Source organism: Mastigoproctus giganteus, chromosome 2 (genome assembly GCF_048544385.1).
Source record: "Mastigoproctus giganteus isolate SK-2022 chromosome 2, ASM4854438v1, whole genome shotgun sequence".
In the NCBI taxonomy this organism is placed as follows: domain Eukaryota; kingdom Metazoa; phylum Arthropoda; class Arachnida; order Uropygi; family Thelyphonidae; genus Mastigoproctus; species Mastigoproctus giganteus.
In genome coordinates, this window is record NC_143576.1 from 252,708,042 (window position 1) to 252,726,181 (window position 18,140).

Here is an 18,140-nt window from a genome sequence, read left to right on the forward strand (position 1 = left end):
CATCTAGCTCACTGCCAGAGTTTACTTCACCTCTGGCATTCCCCTTCCTGAATAACTCCTCAAGTGTGAATGTAGATGCAAAATACTCGTTTAGTTTGTTAGCCACCTGAGCAGGATCCTTAACTGTTGAACCATCAATATCCAGTGGACCAATCTGATTCATCCCTTTCCTTCTAGAGTTTACATAGGTAAAGAACTCATTTCTGTTTTTCTTTGCATCCTTTGCCAAGGATTTCTCATAATCTGCCTTTGCCTGCCTAATCTCCTTTGTGACTTGGTTACAGACCAGCTTATATCTATCATAGGCTTCCATGTCACTCATTAATTTATATGTATTCCATGCATTTTTCTTCTCTGCCATATGTCTCATTAGTTCATCTGACATCCATTTAGGCCTAACCTTTAACAATATTTCTTAGTTGTTATGTAAAGCTTAGTAGCTTCCAAGATAAGTTCTTTGAATGCTTCCCATTTTGAATGTGCTGTTGGTTACATCATCAGTTGGTCCCACTGTATAGAATTTAAATACTGTCTCAAATCATTGTAGTCGCCTTTACAAAAGCAAAAACCTTTCCCTTTACCCCTGATGGTAGTTACCTCTTTGAGTAAATCCCACTTCAGCACACTGTGATCACTGCCACCTAGTGGTTCCTTTATATGCAGATTCTTAATGCATGAAGAATCGCTACTGATAATCAGATCAAGAGTATTACTCCCTCTAGTTGCCTCCCGAACATACTGATGTAGAAAAAAATCATCCAATAAATCCACAAAAGCCTTGCTAGTGTGTGAGTGACCAACCCACAAATTCCAGTCAATATCTGGGAAATTAAAATCTCCCGTTATAAGACTCTCTGATTTACTGGTCCACTCTATTTCCCTGTACAGTTTCTTATTATACTCATCAGAGTCATTAGGCCTATAACACACTATATCATTAGGCCTATAACACACTCCTACTCTCAATTTTGATTCCCCAATGCTTATGTCACACCAAACTGACTCGACACTGCACTATCCAGCGATATCGACTGGCTTAACTTCCTTGGATTTTGTGTTTCTTAACTAATAGCATAACCCCTCCTCCCTTCCTATCCTGTCTATCCTTCCTGTACACATTGTACTCCCCAATTTCCAGTTCTGCATTCCTTATATCTGTGACACCTCGTCTTTGATATCCCAACAATATCTGCCTTTGATGTTTTGAGCAATACCTCAAATTCATCAAATTTATTTACCAAACTCCTAGCATTGGTGTACACGCAAGTATACATGCACCTGTTTCTATTCTTAGCTACCCTAACACAACCCATTTGTTTACTCTTACTGCAATGATTCCCAGCAGTCTCTGAAATACCCTGCATCTTGTTTTCCAGGCTGCTGCTAATAGAAACAGTGCAAGAATCACTTTCACCTCTGCCAGTGGATACTGTTAATCTATTAGTCATTGTATCCCCCCAAGCTAGCAGTTTTCCGACTCACCTAACACTGCCTCGATAGCATCAGCAGATATTCTTGCACCCTTTCTATTTAAGTGTATCCCATCCGTCTAGAAGCAGTCTCTCCTGTTAACAAGTACAGACCAGGCTGAAAAAAATTCTACCCCTTGAGCTTTGCACAATCATTCCAGGGCCGAATTGATCGACAAGGCTCTCGTCATATACTCCCTCCTATTGTGTAAAGTGTAAAGTGTATTGATGTCTAACGGCACCAGGGGTTTCCCCCATCTCTGAGTTGCTTTCATTGTAGGTGTACCAGTTCACTGGGAAGGCCAGAGATTTAAAAGTGTGTGGATTTTGTATATGTGTAGTGTTGTGTATTGTTGTTCATCTGGCCGTTTAGCCGCTGGACCCCTGCTGGGGCCCAACGTTGTCCACACTTGGCCTCGTGGAGGCAGACCAGGTACACAGAATGAAGTTTTACTCTGGCAGGCCCTGCCACCTAGTTTCCTGCGATTTCAGTGACTAAGGCCCCCCCCCTCCTATTGTGTCTGGGCAGAATTTCAGACACTTTCAAATTCAACCCTAATTCATGGCTTTTTTTCAACAGTGACCTGTACTTGTTAAGTAATTCCGCCGGTCTCCTACTCTTAATATCATTAGTGCCAACGTGTACAACTATATCACCTTTTGAGCCCTTAAAAGATGATATCCGCTCTACAACATCATCAACCTTTGCCCCTGGCAGATATACCCTTGTCCTGTTCCACCTATCCTTTTTACATACCATGTTCCCCGTTTCCCTCAAAATAGTCACCAACAACTACTAGTTCCTGTGGGACAAGCGCATTCTGCCTTGGGGGTTGCCGCTGTGTTGCGTGATGACCAAGTGCAAGCTCTGGCGTTGATGTGGGCAGCTGAGAGCTTGATGGGCTGCTCAATTTAGATCCTTCGAGGGCAACCACCCTGTCCTTCAAGCACTCATATAGGCCCATAACAATGCTGAGTTGTCACCTGATTTCCTTACACAAAGACATCCCCCTTGGCAATATCATGTCCCATACATGATTGATCCACAAGCATCAAGCAAGCAGTGCATTTTAAAAGGCTGTGATTCAGAGGGCAGCTGCCCCCCTCAGTTCTCCCATGAGCCACAGCACTCCCATTAGCTTGAGCCTTTTGCTTTGCTGCTCTGGTCTGAGTCATGATTTCGATTTAATTTCAATAAAATTTCAATTTCAGTACAAATTATAACCCTAAACTTGTATCCCAACACAGTTATAACGCTATATATATTTTTCAGTATCGAGTATTATCTACGAGTTCCGTTTATATAATTTTCGTATCAAGTTATGTATTAATTAATTATGTTACGTTTGTAAAATCTAAGTCGTTATATGTATTAAGTTAAAAAGTACAATTTAATTGACAATGAAGTTTAACAAGATTAATAGATTTTACTGATTAATTGAGAATATTATATTATATACTATACTATACTAAGCTAAGCTAACGCTATCTAGTTCTGGATATAACGTTGTATCGTATAACAATAGCGGAAAGTTACGAACGGTAAATCTACGGACACGTATTAAATTCGGGATAAAGCCATCAACCCGTAACAGCATCAGAAAGTGGTATCAGCTATTCAAGGAAACAGGTAGCGTCCATCCTAAGAAAAGCCCTGGTCGACCAGCGTTGATGAAGGAAATAATGGAAGTTGTGAGAGTCGTATTCGTTCTTAGTCCCCGAAAATCCGTTAGAACAGCAGCACAGCAACTGGCCATCCCCAAGACTTCAGTGCATAGAGTGTTGCAAAGAAAATTGAAAATGCACCCGTATAAACTGCAGATTCTCCAGCACATAACCCAGGATGACTGTGTGAAATGTAAACAATTTGCAGAAGACATGTTGGAGAAAATGGAACAAGATGAACGTGTAATGACACGGATTTGTTTCACGGATGAGTGCACATTTTATGTTTCGGGAAAGGTGAATAAGCAAAATGTCAGAATTTTGGGGACTGAAAATCCACACTGCATGCAGGAGTATCAGCAAGATAGCCCAAAGGTGAATGTGTGGTTTGGCCTCATGGTTGATTGTGTTATTGGACCCTTTTTCTTTCAAGAAGCGACTGTGAGAGTGGATAATTACCAGGACATGCTTGAGCTTTATGTGTATCTTCAATTGGATGAACTGCCAAATAGGGTTATTTTCCAACAGGATGGAGCACCGCCACATTGGGCTTTGGGTGTGAGGAGGTCTCTTGATGACAAGTTTCCTGGCTGTTGGATTGGGCATGATGGTCTCATTGCGTGGCCACCACGTTCACCAGATTTATTCCCTTGTGATTTTTTCTTATGGAGATTCATCAAAGACAGTCTACAAGACCCCTGTTGCAGACTTAAAGTGCAGAATTACAAATGCAATTACCATGATTAAGCGTGACATCCTTGAAAAAACATGGGATGAACTTTATTACCGATTAGATATTGTTCGTGTGACAAGTGGTGCACATATTGAATGTCAGCAAAAACTTCAACTGTTTTTTGCACATTTAGCGCAGGTTTTGTGTTTCTATCATTAAAATTACATTTGTTACAAACATTTAAAATTGGTTACACCTTTTTGGGACACCCTGTACAATATGTGAATTTAGTAAAAATTTTTAATATGATGATATAAAATATTGATATTTTATTCTATTTCCAAAATTTGAAGATAGCATAGTGCACTACATACTATTTGAAGGGTTAACATAACAGAAAGTAACAAGTTACACTGCAGAAGTCCAGGAGTACCTATCATTAATTTCATATTTTAGTGAAATTAAATGACTTATGGAGTATTTTTAGGAATTCTTCATATTTTGCTCATCATTATTCAACAGTTTTTCATAATTTTGATTATAATCAGTACTCAATACCACTATTTATAATTATACAAAGTGCTAAGTAAAGTTCTTATCAGGGTAGAGAAATGCTAGAAGGGGTCAACAGGATTATCTGTAGAGGAGGTCATCAGGATTATCTGTAGAGGGGTTCATCAGGATTATGCATAACAAAAAAAAAGCTGACGAACTAATTGATAAGCCAAAATGGAGTGTTCCCAGTAGCATACCTTGGAAGTGAGTTCCACTAACTCTGTAACTATGATAGATAGTGCTCTACAGTTAACTGCAAAGTTGGACAAAAATTTGGGGCTACATGAAATCTAAGGCATATGCTACACCCCTGCTAAGTCTGAAAGACCTTGAGGAATGAATGCACACTTCCTGCTGTGCCACTGATGCCACCATAATACCATAGCACAAACTGAAGGCTGTACTGTGGCAAGTAGCAACCATTTTGAATTTGCCTCATCCTCTAAGTTATGTATGCATTTTATTAGCTTGTTTATATTATAAGTGGTTACTGTATTGAAATAAAATTCATACCCTTTACTGCACCTGATTTTGATCCTGGGGTCCTTTCTGCATCTACTTACAACCAAGGCCAATTATTCAATCTTGGACTTATGGGTCGTAAATCCAATTACAGACAAATATCGTTATCTATGGTCCCTTTTCAGGTGATGCTATACAATGATATACAACTTCAAAAAGTTGTATATCATTGCCTACAAATGCATTACACATTTCAAAATCTGGGACATAGTCAAAAACAGTTGTTTCAAAACTTACTTGCTCTCATCAGTTTGTGGGTGATCTTTGTTAATAACTGTGAATGACATTTTGTCTAACGGAACAGACAAGTGTTGTATGGAAGTAAAACCTCTATTTAAACATAACCATTTTATGTGATTTTAACTATTAGAACTTTAATTTTAGCCAGCATATTGTTAAAAATTGCTGGAATAATTTACCTCCTGGGGATATTTGAGAATGACAGCTTGGGAAAATTCAAAGGTCAGCTGGATACATGAGGAGAAAAATATATAGGTTATTTATTTTGTTTTTATTTGTTTTATAAATTCATTTATATATATATATTTACTTTTATTTGGTTATTTATTATTATCATTATTTTATTTTTGATCAGCGCAGCAAAAGGTGATGGCTTCCTTGCACTATATGGTTAATACCAATACTAACTAGGTTGCATTTGTCCTATTACAAGATTGCAATTGCAATCTTATAATATTATAGAGTGTAGGGCATATGAAGTCCAGTTCTAGGCACACATAATGGTTGTCATGTGTTTAAATGGAAGTTTTATTTCCATACACTGCTTGACTGTTCATTTAGACAAAATACATTATTTATGATTCAGCATATGTATTCTAATAGAGATCATCTGCCAAATGATGAGCCAGTAAGCTTAAAAAAAAATGAGACACTACCAGTCCTTGTAGTGTGTCAGATTTTCAAATATATATGTCCAATTTGCCTTTTCAGGTGATGCTATACAATCTTATAAAATATTAGCAACTTAACAAAACCATGGATAATGGTATTTGTCTCTAAGTTGAACATAAGCCCACGCCTTGAGGTTGAATACTTGGTCTTGGCCTTCAGTGGGAGCAGAAAGATCCCCATGATCGAAATGAAACAGCAAAGCATATGAATTTTATTTCATTTTAACTATTGCACTGAAATATTCCAATCCTACGGTATGGTTAATGTAGAGTACATTCTTATTGCTGCAATAAATTGTGGCAGAGTACTGTATTGTTTTGTTGTTGTTACACACTAAGAGCACTAACATTCAAGTATACCATTGTGGATAATGCAGAGATGTTCTTTAGACATGTCAAAATTGCCTTTCCACACCAAATTAATTGTCTTAGTGCAGATGTAGTGCCTATGGATTTCTATGAAATCACTGATGCTTTCCAATTTTGTAGTTGCTGTTTCACACTTATATATCACAGTAATGGAATTGACGATGGCAATATGAAAAGTACAGATACAGCAAATGTTCCATGACCAGGAGAGCTGCAATGCAGCTTACTGAACAGCTCAACACCCCCCCCCCCCCAGTATATAGTCCAGACTGTCCACTGTCCACACTTCTATTCTAACATCAATGGGTAAACAACAATTTCCAACCACTTTAACACTTCAGTGGTTAGAAATCTCAATATGGATGCAAAAGTTACTCCGCTGTAAAGAACAGTTTGATCTCATTTTCCTGGATATCTGAGCATCACTTGACAGCCTAAACACCTAAGCATTGAATGTGATTTATCAGCAATATTTTAGAATTCAAGGCAATCAACTAAAATTCATTATGAACATTCTCAAAGATTGAATCCTTATTATCAACAGCCACCAAGTCCAACTTAAATTTGATACATGTTGGATGGTAGAAGGAGCGTTCAACTAGGTATGATTTTTCTATCCTGGAAATCCTCTATCAATGTCCATTATAACCTGACTTCATATGCAGCCAATTTGAAGCTTTTCATCTCCTTCAACACCTTAGGATATGTAGAAACATCCAAACTGGAGGCACCAAAATTATGACAAACCTTGAAACATACCTTTAATATTTAGGTCTCTCCCAAGACAGGGTTAACTAATAAAATCAGCACAAATGTTGTTCACCAAGAAATATATTCCAAATAACATAACAAGAGCCACATTAATGGCAAGAAAATCCAAAAAACCTCTTCCTGCTGCAACCTTAGGGCCATTTGAGATGAAGCACTTAACTTCTTAAAGCACTTCGAAGCCACCAAAGTTAAAATTAATTATTCCCTCTGGGCCACCCCACCAGAAACTTGCAGGAATCAACAGAGTCTAACCTAATTATTACTTATGAAACCAAATGCCTATATACCCTCAATGCTTCTGTTATCCAACTTCTGCAAGTCCGTCTTCATATATCTAGTAGTTTCTTAGAACAGAGAATTGGACCTTGAGGTGGCTGAACAAAGTGACAAGACAGAATAAATAAAAAGAATCAAAATTTTTAACATTTTCAAATAAAAAAAAAGGATTTGAAGGCAATGAAAAGTGTTGTATATAGTGTTTTTATGTTATTTTTAAAATTAATCAGTATATAAGAAATTAAAATGAAGCATTTTTTCATATTAATTTTACTATACAGGATTGATATATGTGAATTCATTTTATTTTCAGGAAAATTTCATATCAAGAATGATGTGTCAGGTGTTGCTTCTTACAACCAAATCTCACATGGTATCACTGAATCCCAGCCAAGCAGTACTGCTCCATCAGCAGCTTTCTGTCCTACATACTTTAGTCACTCACTCACCCGCAGTTGCCTTACATATGAGATATGCCTTTGCTGAAGAGTTTAGGTAAATACATTTATATACTATTTTCTACATGATTTTCACTTGAGTAACCAGTCAATGTTAATTTGATTACTTTTGCATTTCTACTTTTGTCAGTATTAAAATTTCAAACTAAGGAGATTTCTTTTTAGAAACTAATTTGATCCATTTTCAGAGCAACAGATCTAGAAATTAAAATGATAATCCATTGTAAAAATTTAATTCAACTTAGGAAATGAATATGCAATTAAAAAATATTAATTTAAGAATTAAACAACTAATAAGAAAATTTACAATTGAATGTATAATTTCCATAATTATAAATATATAAAAGGGCTTCTCAAAAAAAGAATGACCATTTAAAAAAATCATAATAATCTTACAGATATTTCTAATTTACTAGTGTGTAGAATTATCCTTTAATTAAGTAAAGGGCACTGTTCTTCTGAATTGGCTTGGAGCTCACATCTGGTGAGTATGAACTTGGCAAACCCAGGGTCCTGAGCTGGATATCATCATTCTTCTCTTTCTTGGTGATTCCTTTCTACTTCTCTCTCTCTCTCTCTCAGGGTGGGTGCGCCTCCATAGCCAGGTGGGAAGGAGCAGCAGTGCGTAGCACACGCTTCTTGATTAGACTGGGGTTCGAGCCCGTCACGACCAAATACGGAGGATGCGGAAAGGTCAGGGAATGACGACCGCATATTCCCGGAGCAATATGGCCTTAGTTGCTAATGCTCCTAAAAACCAAATAATAAACAAACTCTCAGGGTAACTTGGGGAATTTTTTTTTTTTTTGGCTGGTGCAGCATAAGCCTCAGGCTTCCTTGCACCATATGGCTAATAATAATAATAATTCCCACTCTCTCTTTCAAAACAGTCCGAACACGTGCCGCCAACATCCATTTACTGTCCAACTTCAAACTCATGGAACCAACTTTTCATCTTCCTCATTTATTCATTCAACTACCGTTTTCTGGAACAACCTTCCTTCATATGTATTTCCTGAAAATTACAATCTAAACAGTTGAAGGTTCTAATACCATTCGTGTTTGGGATTTTCATAAAAAAAAAAAAAAAAAAAAACCTTAAATATGTCCAAATTCACATTATTCTGTCTTCATTTGGAGTGGTAGTAGCTCTGTCATTATGGCTGGCATGCATGAAGAACAGTATACTGCTCTTAAAATTTGCTATTTAAAATATTGTACAGAGGCTTCTTCCTCATTACAAGAAGATTACATTATAACACTTCCCTATAGCAGAATTAGAGAGTGTTTTAAACAATTTAAAGATGGATGCAAGTCAGTAACAAAGGCCAGTTTTCAGGTGTTCATGCATAGGTGTGTGTCAGCATGTTGTGCCACCACATCTGTATTACTTTTCTGTGCTTAAGATGTGTGAGAACATATGCACCAAAAATGTTCTAATCTCCATACTGGTGGTAGGAAGCTTTGTTTAAGTGTACTCTCATAGTGCTCTTGTTATCATAGAGCTTTTGACTTCCATTAATGTAAAATATGTAACATAATCCTCCATATAATTGGCACCTGGCACCATGTGATTTTTAAATTTCACAATTAGAGCAATTCTCCATAATTTGAATCTGGGAAATTTTATTATTTTAAGGCCCCACAAGATCTTTATTCTGTTATGTGGCAGGTAATATGTAAGAAAATTACATGAATTTTGAGGTTTTTTTTTTGATAATTGCAGCTTGAAATCATTTATAACGTTTCCTGAGTATCAGTTTCTAAGTCTGTCTTGCTCACTTTAAAATTTATATGATGTACAGTTTGAATGACAGTATCAGTTAGATATTATTTTTTAATGTTCATTCATTGGTTGCCAGGTATAAATGTCATTGTGGCAATGTTGCTTTGCCATTCCTTCAGAACGTTGCATAATCTTTTGTAAATTGTGTAATTTGCTGCCAGCAGTTCTATAAATTATCAGATTTCAAAAATGTGGCAAGAGCATTGCTAGATTTATAAGATTAGCATTAGCAAAGGCACATGATACAAGAAAGCAAGTTTATATAGCATCAGCCAAAAAAAACCACTTATTTCACCCATCCACTTGCTCCAAATGTTTGTCAAGTTCTGCCTTGAATCTATTTAAGCTATCAACTTCTACGACAGATGGAAGTTTGTTCCACCAATCAACCACCCGCTGGCTAAAGGCAAACTTCCACACATCTATCCTACAACCGTCTTTCCTCAATTTGAATTTATGCCCTCACAGGTGATTATTCTGAGCAAGAGAAAGAATCCTATCCGCATTGAGCATGCTCAAACCATTCAAGGCTTTATACACCTCAGTCAGATCACCTCGCAGGTGCCTAGTCTCCAGACACTAATTTGCAAAAACTTAAGCCTTTCTTCGTAAGAGCAACCATTTGTTCCATTCACTAATCTTGTTGCCCTTCTCTGTACTCGTTCCAACACCTGTACATCCTTCTTAAAATGAGGCCTCCAGACCTGTATACAGTACTCAAGATGTGTCTGACCACTGCCTTATACAAGAGGATAATCACCTCCTTAATCCCTTCTAGAAAAATTCCTGTATATCATTGACAAGACACCATGAGCTACTCTTGCAGACCGTCTACACTGCTCAGAAAATTTCATATCTGCCAGCACAATTACTCCCAGGTCCTTTTCATTCTCTACCACTGTGGTACCACAGAGTTGATACGTTATTCTGGGATTACTGCTTCCCATGTGTAGTACTTTACATTTGTCAATGTTAAACTTCATTTGCCACCTCTCAGCCATTCTGCTTAACTTTTCCAGATCCTGTTGCAGCAACGTACTGTCATTAGTGTCCTTAATAACCCTGCCAACCTTCGTATCATCTGCAAACTTGGACATTAAGCTTGACATACCATCATCAATATCATTTATAAATACAGAAAACAACAATGGACCCAACACTGAACCCTGAGGGACTCCACTAATAACATTAGTCCACGAAGAGCAGTGTCCATTGATTACCACTCTCTGTCTTCTCCCACTCAACCATTCCTTTATCCATAGCAGTAATTTTGCCTCCAATGCCACACTGCTCCAATTTGTGCAGCAGTCTTCCATGTGCAACAGTATCAAAGGCTTTTCTAAGATGCAAATATATGATATCAAAGTTATTCTTTGCATCCAGTTCCTTTGTGACTACATCATAGTATGCAATCAAATTAGTCAGACAAGACTTCCCCTTAACCAACCTATGCTGTGTCCAAGCTATGTCTTGTATGGATGATCCTGCAATGCTTCTTTAACCAGTGCCTCCATTAATTTTCCTAGAACAGAAGTTAAACTAACATGTCTGTAATTACCTATGTCTCCCTTTGATCCTCCTTTGTGCATTGGGGTCTCATTTGCACATTTCCAGTCCATGGGTACCTCCTGAGTCCAGGAAAGCTCTCATAATTATGGCTAAGGGTTTGCTTACTTCCTTTGCCGCCTCCTTCAATATAACTGGATAGATTCCATCCACCCCAGGTGCCTTTCTTGTGTTTATCTTCAACAATTTCTCCTCCATTTTACTCTCAGTTATTACAAGATTATCTAGCTTACTGTCAGAGCTGAATACACCTCTGGCATTCATCTCCCCGAATAACTCCTCATGTGTGAATGTCGATACAAAATATTCATTTAGTTTGTTAGCTACCTGAGCAGGATCATCAACAGTTGAACCATCGATATCAAGTGACCAATCTGATTCATCCCCTTCCTTCTAGAGTTTACATAAATAAAGAACTCTTTGCTGTTTTTCTTTGCATCCTGTGCCTCCATAGCCAGGCGGGCAGGAGCAGCAGTGCGTAGCGCACGCTTCTTGATTAGACCGGGGTTCGAGCCCGTGACCACCAAATACGGAGGATGCGGAAAGTTCAGGGAATGAGCACCGCATATCTCCAGAGCAATATGGCCTTAGTTGCTAATGCTTCTTAAAAAAAAAAAAAAAAAAAAAAAAAAACAAATCTTTGTATCCTTTGCCAAAGATTTCTGGTAATGTGCTTTGGCCTCCCTAACCTCCTTTGAAACTTGGTTACAGACCCACTTATATCTATCATAGGCTTCTGTGTCACATGTTAATTTATATGTATCCCATGCATTTTTCTTCTCTGTCACATGTCTAATTAGTTCATCTGACATCCATTTAGGCCTAAATCTTGAACAATATTTCTTTGTTGGTATGAAAATCCTAGTAGCTTTCAAGATTAATTCTTTGAATGCTTGACATTTTGAATTTGCTGTTGGTAACATCATCAGTTGGTTCCACCGTATAGAATTTAAATACTGTCTCAGACTTTACAGTAAATACACAGCCCATGTATTTACTTGTTCCACTATGACTCCCATCTTTATGAAATCAAAACCCTTCCCTTGATGGTGGTTATCTCTTTGAGTAAATCCCACTTCAGCACACAGTGATCACTGCCACCTAGTGGTTCCTTTATCTGCAGATCTTGATGCATGAAGAATCACTACTGATAATCAGATCAAGAGTATTACTCCCTCTAGTTGCGTCCCGAACATGCTGCTTTATAAAACAATCATCCAATAAATCCACAAAAGCCTTGCTAGTGTGTGAGTGACCAACCCACATATTCCAGTCAATATCCGAAAAATTAAAATCCCCCAATATAAGACACTCTAATTTACTGGCCCACTATTTTCTCTGCACAATTGCTCATTATACTCATCAGTTTCATTAGGCCTATAACACACACCTACTCATTTTTCCTTTCCCAGTCTTTATATCACACCAAACAAACTCAACATTGCATTGTCAACCCACATCAATTGGATGCACTTCCTTAGATTTTATGTTTCTTAACTAACAGCATTCTGTACACATTGTACTCCCCAAATTAGAGTTCTGCACTGCTTATATCTGTGTGACACCATGTCTCTGATATCCCAACAATATCTGCCTTTGATTTCTTGACTAGCACTTCAAGCTCATCGGATTTATTAACTATACTCCTAACATTGGTGTACATGCAAGTATACATGCACCTGTTTCTACTCTTAGTTACCCTAACACAGCCCATGTATTTACTTGTTCCACTATGACTCCCATCGGTCCTGGAAATTCCCATTGTCTTGCTTTCCAGGCTGCTGCTCAATTGCATTTCAATAGAAGTAGTGCAAGAATCACTTTTACCTCTGCCAGCAGTTGTTGTTATTTGGTTTTTAAGCATTAGCAACTAAGGCCATATTGCTCCAGGGATATGCGGTGTTCATTCCCTGACCTTTCCGCATCCTCTGTATTTGGTGGTCAAGGGCTCAAACCCCGGTCTAATCAAGAAGCATGTACTACGCACTGCCGCTCCTGCCCACCTGGCTATGGAGGCGCCTCTGCCAGCAGCTACTGTTAATCTATTAGTCCGTGTATCCCCCCAAGCCAGCAGTTTTCCGACCCACCTAACTCTGCCTCGATAGCATCAGCAAATATTCTTGTACCCTTTCTATTTAAGTGTATTCCATCCCTGTAGAAGCAGTCTCTCCTGTTAACAAGCACAGACCAGGCTGAGAAAAATTCTACCTCTTGAGCCTTGCACAATCTCTCCAGATTCTACTGTAATATCACAAAACCTTCCTTTCTTAACTTCTATACTTTCCTGGGCCATAAACTTTAAGGTAAGTGATTTAGAAAACTGGGAGAGTGATTTGTTTTTACTTGAAATATAAATAATAGATATTTTCTTCTAAATGTTATTTGAAATGTATGAAGTATGGTAATTTTTTTATTTTTTTATGACAGGTATTTTATCTTGAGTCATGTCATAAGTGAAAATGTGCCAATAGATTATCCAATGAGAAACAGTATATTACAACTTGTGGACAATTTACGGTATGAAGTACTGGAGAAAAAGTCATCTATTATTGATAGCTCCAACTATTTTAATACCCATTATGCTGGGTGATCATGAGACATTTCAAATTCAGGAATAAAGTTTTGTATTACAAGGATTACAAGAACTTTCAAGAGTGAACTGAAATCAGCATTTTCATTCCATTAATTGCTGCAGATGTAAAGAATAAATTTATTCCATTAAGAATAATCCAAATTCTATTTAGGATCATTCTGAAAACAGCAACACAGTGTATTGAATTAGAATATATTTATGTCATTTCTATGTGATATTTGATGTTAAGTTTCAGATATATTAAGGAGACAGTTTCTGCGGACAGTATGATGGTCAACAGGTGGTATACAGATTTTAATTCTGATTATAAAGATGTGTATGAATGAAGCAATCATATGTGTGCAAATTTATGTGATGAAAATTGAAGGGCATTATTATAATTCATGAAAGTCAACAGAAATGAAAAAGAAAAAATTTTCCACATGTAGTAACAAAACTTAAATTTTGAGGTCTAAAACTGTAGAATTTAGATTTAAGTTAAAATCATGTTACAATCTCATTTTGTGAAATCGTCCTCTGGGGTAGAAACAAAACAAAACACAAAAAAACGTCATACTACTTGCCAACATTAGTTGGCTGGTAATCTGGATTTCATGTTTCAAAGGGAAAATTCTGATTAGCATTAGCATAGGCATATGATGCAAGAAAGCAAGCTTATTCGGCATCAACCAAAAAAAAAAAAAAAAAATTAGTTTGACACCTGTTTTGTGTTGGCCTGAGGAAGCTGTTGTTGTGTAGTTCAACTGGTGCTGAGAGAGAAAGAGATGAGATAATTTAGCTTCTTAACCTGACCTGACCTGACCTGTTTTGCCTCTGCTTGCAATGAGCCTGGGTTGATATCTGAACACTAGTGGGCTACATTTCCTCTGTTTCTATTGATGTTTCTCCTTGGGCTGAGTTGAATTTCCCAAGACTTTAAATTCCTTCCTCCTCCTATTGTGGCTTATGACAATAATATGTGGATTCAAAAATAGAGAAACAATTTTTATTGATGGAGCAGAAAGTAATACTCCCTCTCGCATTTCATTTCTGATGTGGAACCTATGGGCTGCTCAGTATAGTGCATGCCACACTAGCAGTCTTCTTTAGTTTTAAAATTTCTAGGGGGAGGAGCTTTCAGGATGTTTTATGTTTCTATTTTCTGTAAGGTACACCTGGGTTTGTATTCCTTGGTTATTTTATAAATCATTTCTCCTATCCCAGTATGATAGGGAGAGCCAGGATCTCTCTCTCTACTATGCAAGATATGATTCTTCGGTAAATAGTCATCTGATCTTGTCTAGCTCATATTCTAATTCCTGAGGGCTGCAGTTCTGCAGACCTCGGAATCAGCCTCTTTACTGTGCCAGCTCTGACACTGGGTAGATGGTTGAACTGTGAATTTAGAACTGTTGCTGTGTCTGTTGGCTTGTATTCGATGTTGGTGGTGATTATATTTTCTGCTTTCTTCACCAGAAAATTAAGAAAGGGTAGATGTTGCTTTCTCCTGGTTCAGAGTGAAACTAATATTCCAGAGTATGTTATTTATGAAGTGAAAATCTAAAATTTCCCTGTAGTTTAGTTTTAAGACCTCAAAAGTTAATAAACTGCTTATTATTGCATGAAGTGAAGTGGTTTTCTTTCTTAATTTGCAACACATGCAAATATTTTTAAAAGTAGATGATAAATTTTATCATGGATTCTTATGGCTGCTTAATTGTTTGAAGTACTCTATTGCAGAATGAATATGATTGTGACTGAAGGTGCTGTCTTGTGTGATGAAGAATGATCGCTATATAATGAATCAGCTGCAACAGACGGCTCTGTCCACTTCAGTAATATTTTTTGAGGGTAAAAAAAGACAGAGTATGATAGGTTATGTTAGGAAAAAACCTGTATTATTAAAACAGTCTGTATATATGTCTGGTTTAATTCTAAAATATTTCCACTTGATCTGAAAAGTGAAATTTTGTATGTATATACCTTTCTGGGCAAATATTAATTTAAAGTCCCCATGAGATCTTTGTTTTATTGTGTAGTATGTTAATATGTTAAAAAGTCATATGAACTTTATTTTATTTTTTTTTTGATAAATGCAGGTTGATATTGGTACCTAAAATCTGTTTCACTGTAGGCTTCAATTAGTTTTCACTTCAAACTATAAGCCCTATATATTTCATTTGTAAGAATAATTCAAATCTGAGACTTAATTTTTATTTGGGTACAGAATAAGCTGAGAAATAGAGAACAAAAAAATTAGGAAGAAATTTATATATTCATTTTTTAAGTAAGTATTATCCCACTAAATGAAATAAAATATTACTAATCACTACTGTTTACATTTTACAATACTGTTTTGTACTGTACTGTTGTCATTCAAGTAGTTATGTACCAGCTCCTTTCAATTCATTCTCTTAACAAAATATATTTTTAAAATCAAGTTTCTACATTATCTGTATGGATATTAATATGAGTATTGTGATTCAGTTTTATTGACATATTCTTTATTTAGTCAATTGTCTATCCTTCTACATGCCTGTCTTTCATCCTTCATAACTGTTGTATAGTCAATTTTTCATTTCATTATGCATGCTCCAAAAATTTATTTTTAATTATTAAGATTATCTTTTATGCCACTTCACCTTTACCAAAACTGACATCAATTTTCAGGAACAAATTTATTGGAGATATCGGTAACAGCCTATCACATTCTGATGGACAATATTTGCTAACAGGTATAATATTTCCTTAACAGGGATAAGGAAGTGATTATCCCATAGTTGAAGGCAATCGTTAGGTAACATCTGAATATTGCATACAGGCCTGGAGGCCTCATTTTAGGAATGAAGAGCTGCTGGAATGGGTGCAGAGAAGGACAGCGAGATTGAAGGGAACAAAAGGGTGCTCTTATCAAGAAAGTCTTCAGTTCTGCAAATTGTAGCATCTGATTTAGTTGTTTAAGGCTTTGAATGGATTGTGCAAGCTCAGTGCTGATGGCATTCTTTCTCTTGCTCAGACTACACACGAGGGGGCATAAATTCAAATTGAGGAAAGATGGTCGTGGGACAGATGTGTGGAAGTTTTCCTTCAGTTGACAGATGGTTGATTGTTGCAATAAACTTCTGTTGTCAAGGAAGACCTAGACAAATTAATAGAGGATGAACTTGCTTTATCTTGCATATTTATAAGCTTGCTTATAAGAAATTGGTTTGCATATTTATAAGCTTGCTTTCTTGTATCATTTGCCACTACTAATACTAATGTGTGTATAGTCATGATCATTTAGGGTGTGGTGAATAAGAAATATAATAAAAACATTTTAGTCAGAGAAAGTTTGTTCAAAGTAACAAACAAATAGTTGTATTTTATTTTTTTGCAACCATACTGGTTGAAACATATCAAGCATATATTCATTTGTCCGTAACTGCTATTGCATAATTCACTAAATTTTGGTTATTGTGTTTAAAATAACTTTTATAACTACAGATTATTTAATTTTTGCAAGTAATTCACCTCCGAATATATTCAGATAATATAGATTTTTTTATTTTATTAAAATTAAAAATAATTCTTTTTATTGCAACAAACTTCTGTTGTTGTGAAAGTGAGTAGTTTCAATAAATTCAAGGAAGACCTGGACAAATTAATAGAGGATGAACTTGCTTTATCTTGCATATTTATAAGCTTGCTTATAAGAAATTGGTTTGCATATTTATAAGCTTGCTTTCTTATATCATTTGCCACTATTGCAAAACACCCTCCTGGCTCAAGCATTAAGAGTACAAGTACATATGATAGTTACTTGAGAAGGATGGGGTACACTTCAGGATAATTGCTTTGGGTGTAACTCTGAATTGTTGCAGTTCTGAATAGCAAGTGTGAAAATTTTGATCTAGTAATTTACACAATGGTATGGTATAAATAATCACTAAAAAAAAAAAAAAAATATATATATATATATATATACACACACATTTTTTTTTTTTTTTTTGTATCTTTTGTTTGGCAGAATTCTGCTGATATTATACAAACAATTTTTTTCTCTGGTTTTCACTACAGCAGCGGTTTTCAATCGGCGTGTAAAAAAAAACCTTAGGGTGCAGCAACAACATTCCAGGGGTGCCACGTCACTTGGGTTTAAGTTACTTAAATTGATTATTTTTTTTTAATTTCATTATAAAAAGGTTATTATTATAATAACCATCACATAACATTTTTTTTAATATTTCTCTCTCTCTCTCTCTCTCTCACACACACACACACACACAATCGGATCTAACCAGCAGAAAATTGCGTAGGGGTGCCACAAAATAAAATAAATTACTTAGGGATACCATTTATGATTGAATGTACCTCCACGCAATCTTAAAAACTGTTAGCTACCACTGCTTTTTTTTTTTTTTTTTGAATGTTCAGGTAAGTCCTTATCTTAGAGTTTTAATATCCATTTTCAAAAGATGGTCTCTTAAGAAAATATATTTTATGTCACAGATATGAATTCACTGATCATAACACAGTATTGTACTGAAAGGGAAACTTATGTGGGT

General features: G+C 36.3%; 1 protein-coding gene across 2 annotated transcripts in view; it reads left to right on the plus strand.

Moving 5' to 3' along the window:
* The window catches only part of LOC150090383 (uncharacterized protein C12orf56-like), a 104,072-nt gene extending 89,835 nt beyond the window's left edge, over positions 1–14,237 (plus strand). Inside the window, exons 11-12 of one of the 2 annotated variants that reach the window (XM_090389843.1) lie at positions 7,525–7,706; positions 13,449–14,237. In XM_090389843.1, the coding sequence (XP_090245969.1) occupies positions 7,525–7,706; positions 13,449–13,611 (345 nt within the window). In that variant the 3' untranslated portion in view covers positions 13,612–14,237. The remainder of the gene's footprint in view (positions 1–7,524; positions 7,707–13,448) is intronic. The other variant, XM_090389842.1, reaches the window with a different exon arrangement.
* The last annotated feature ends 3,903 nt before the right edge of the window (positions 14,238–18,140 follow it).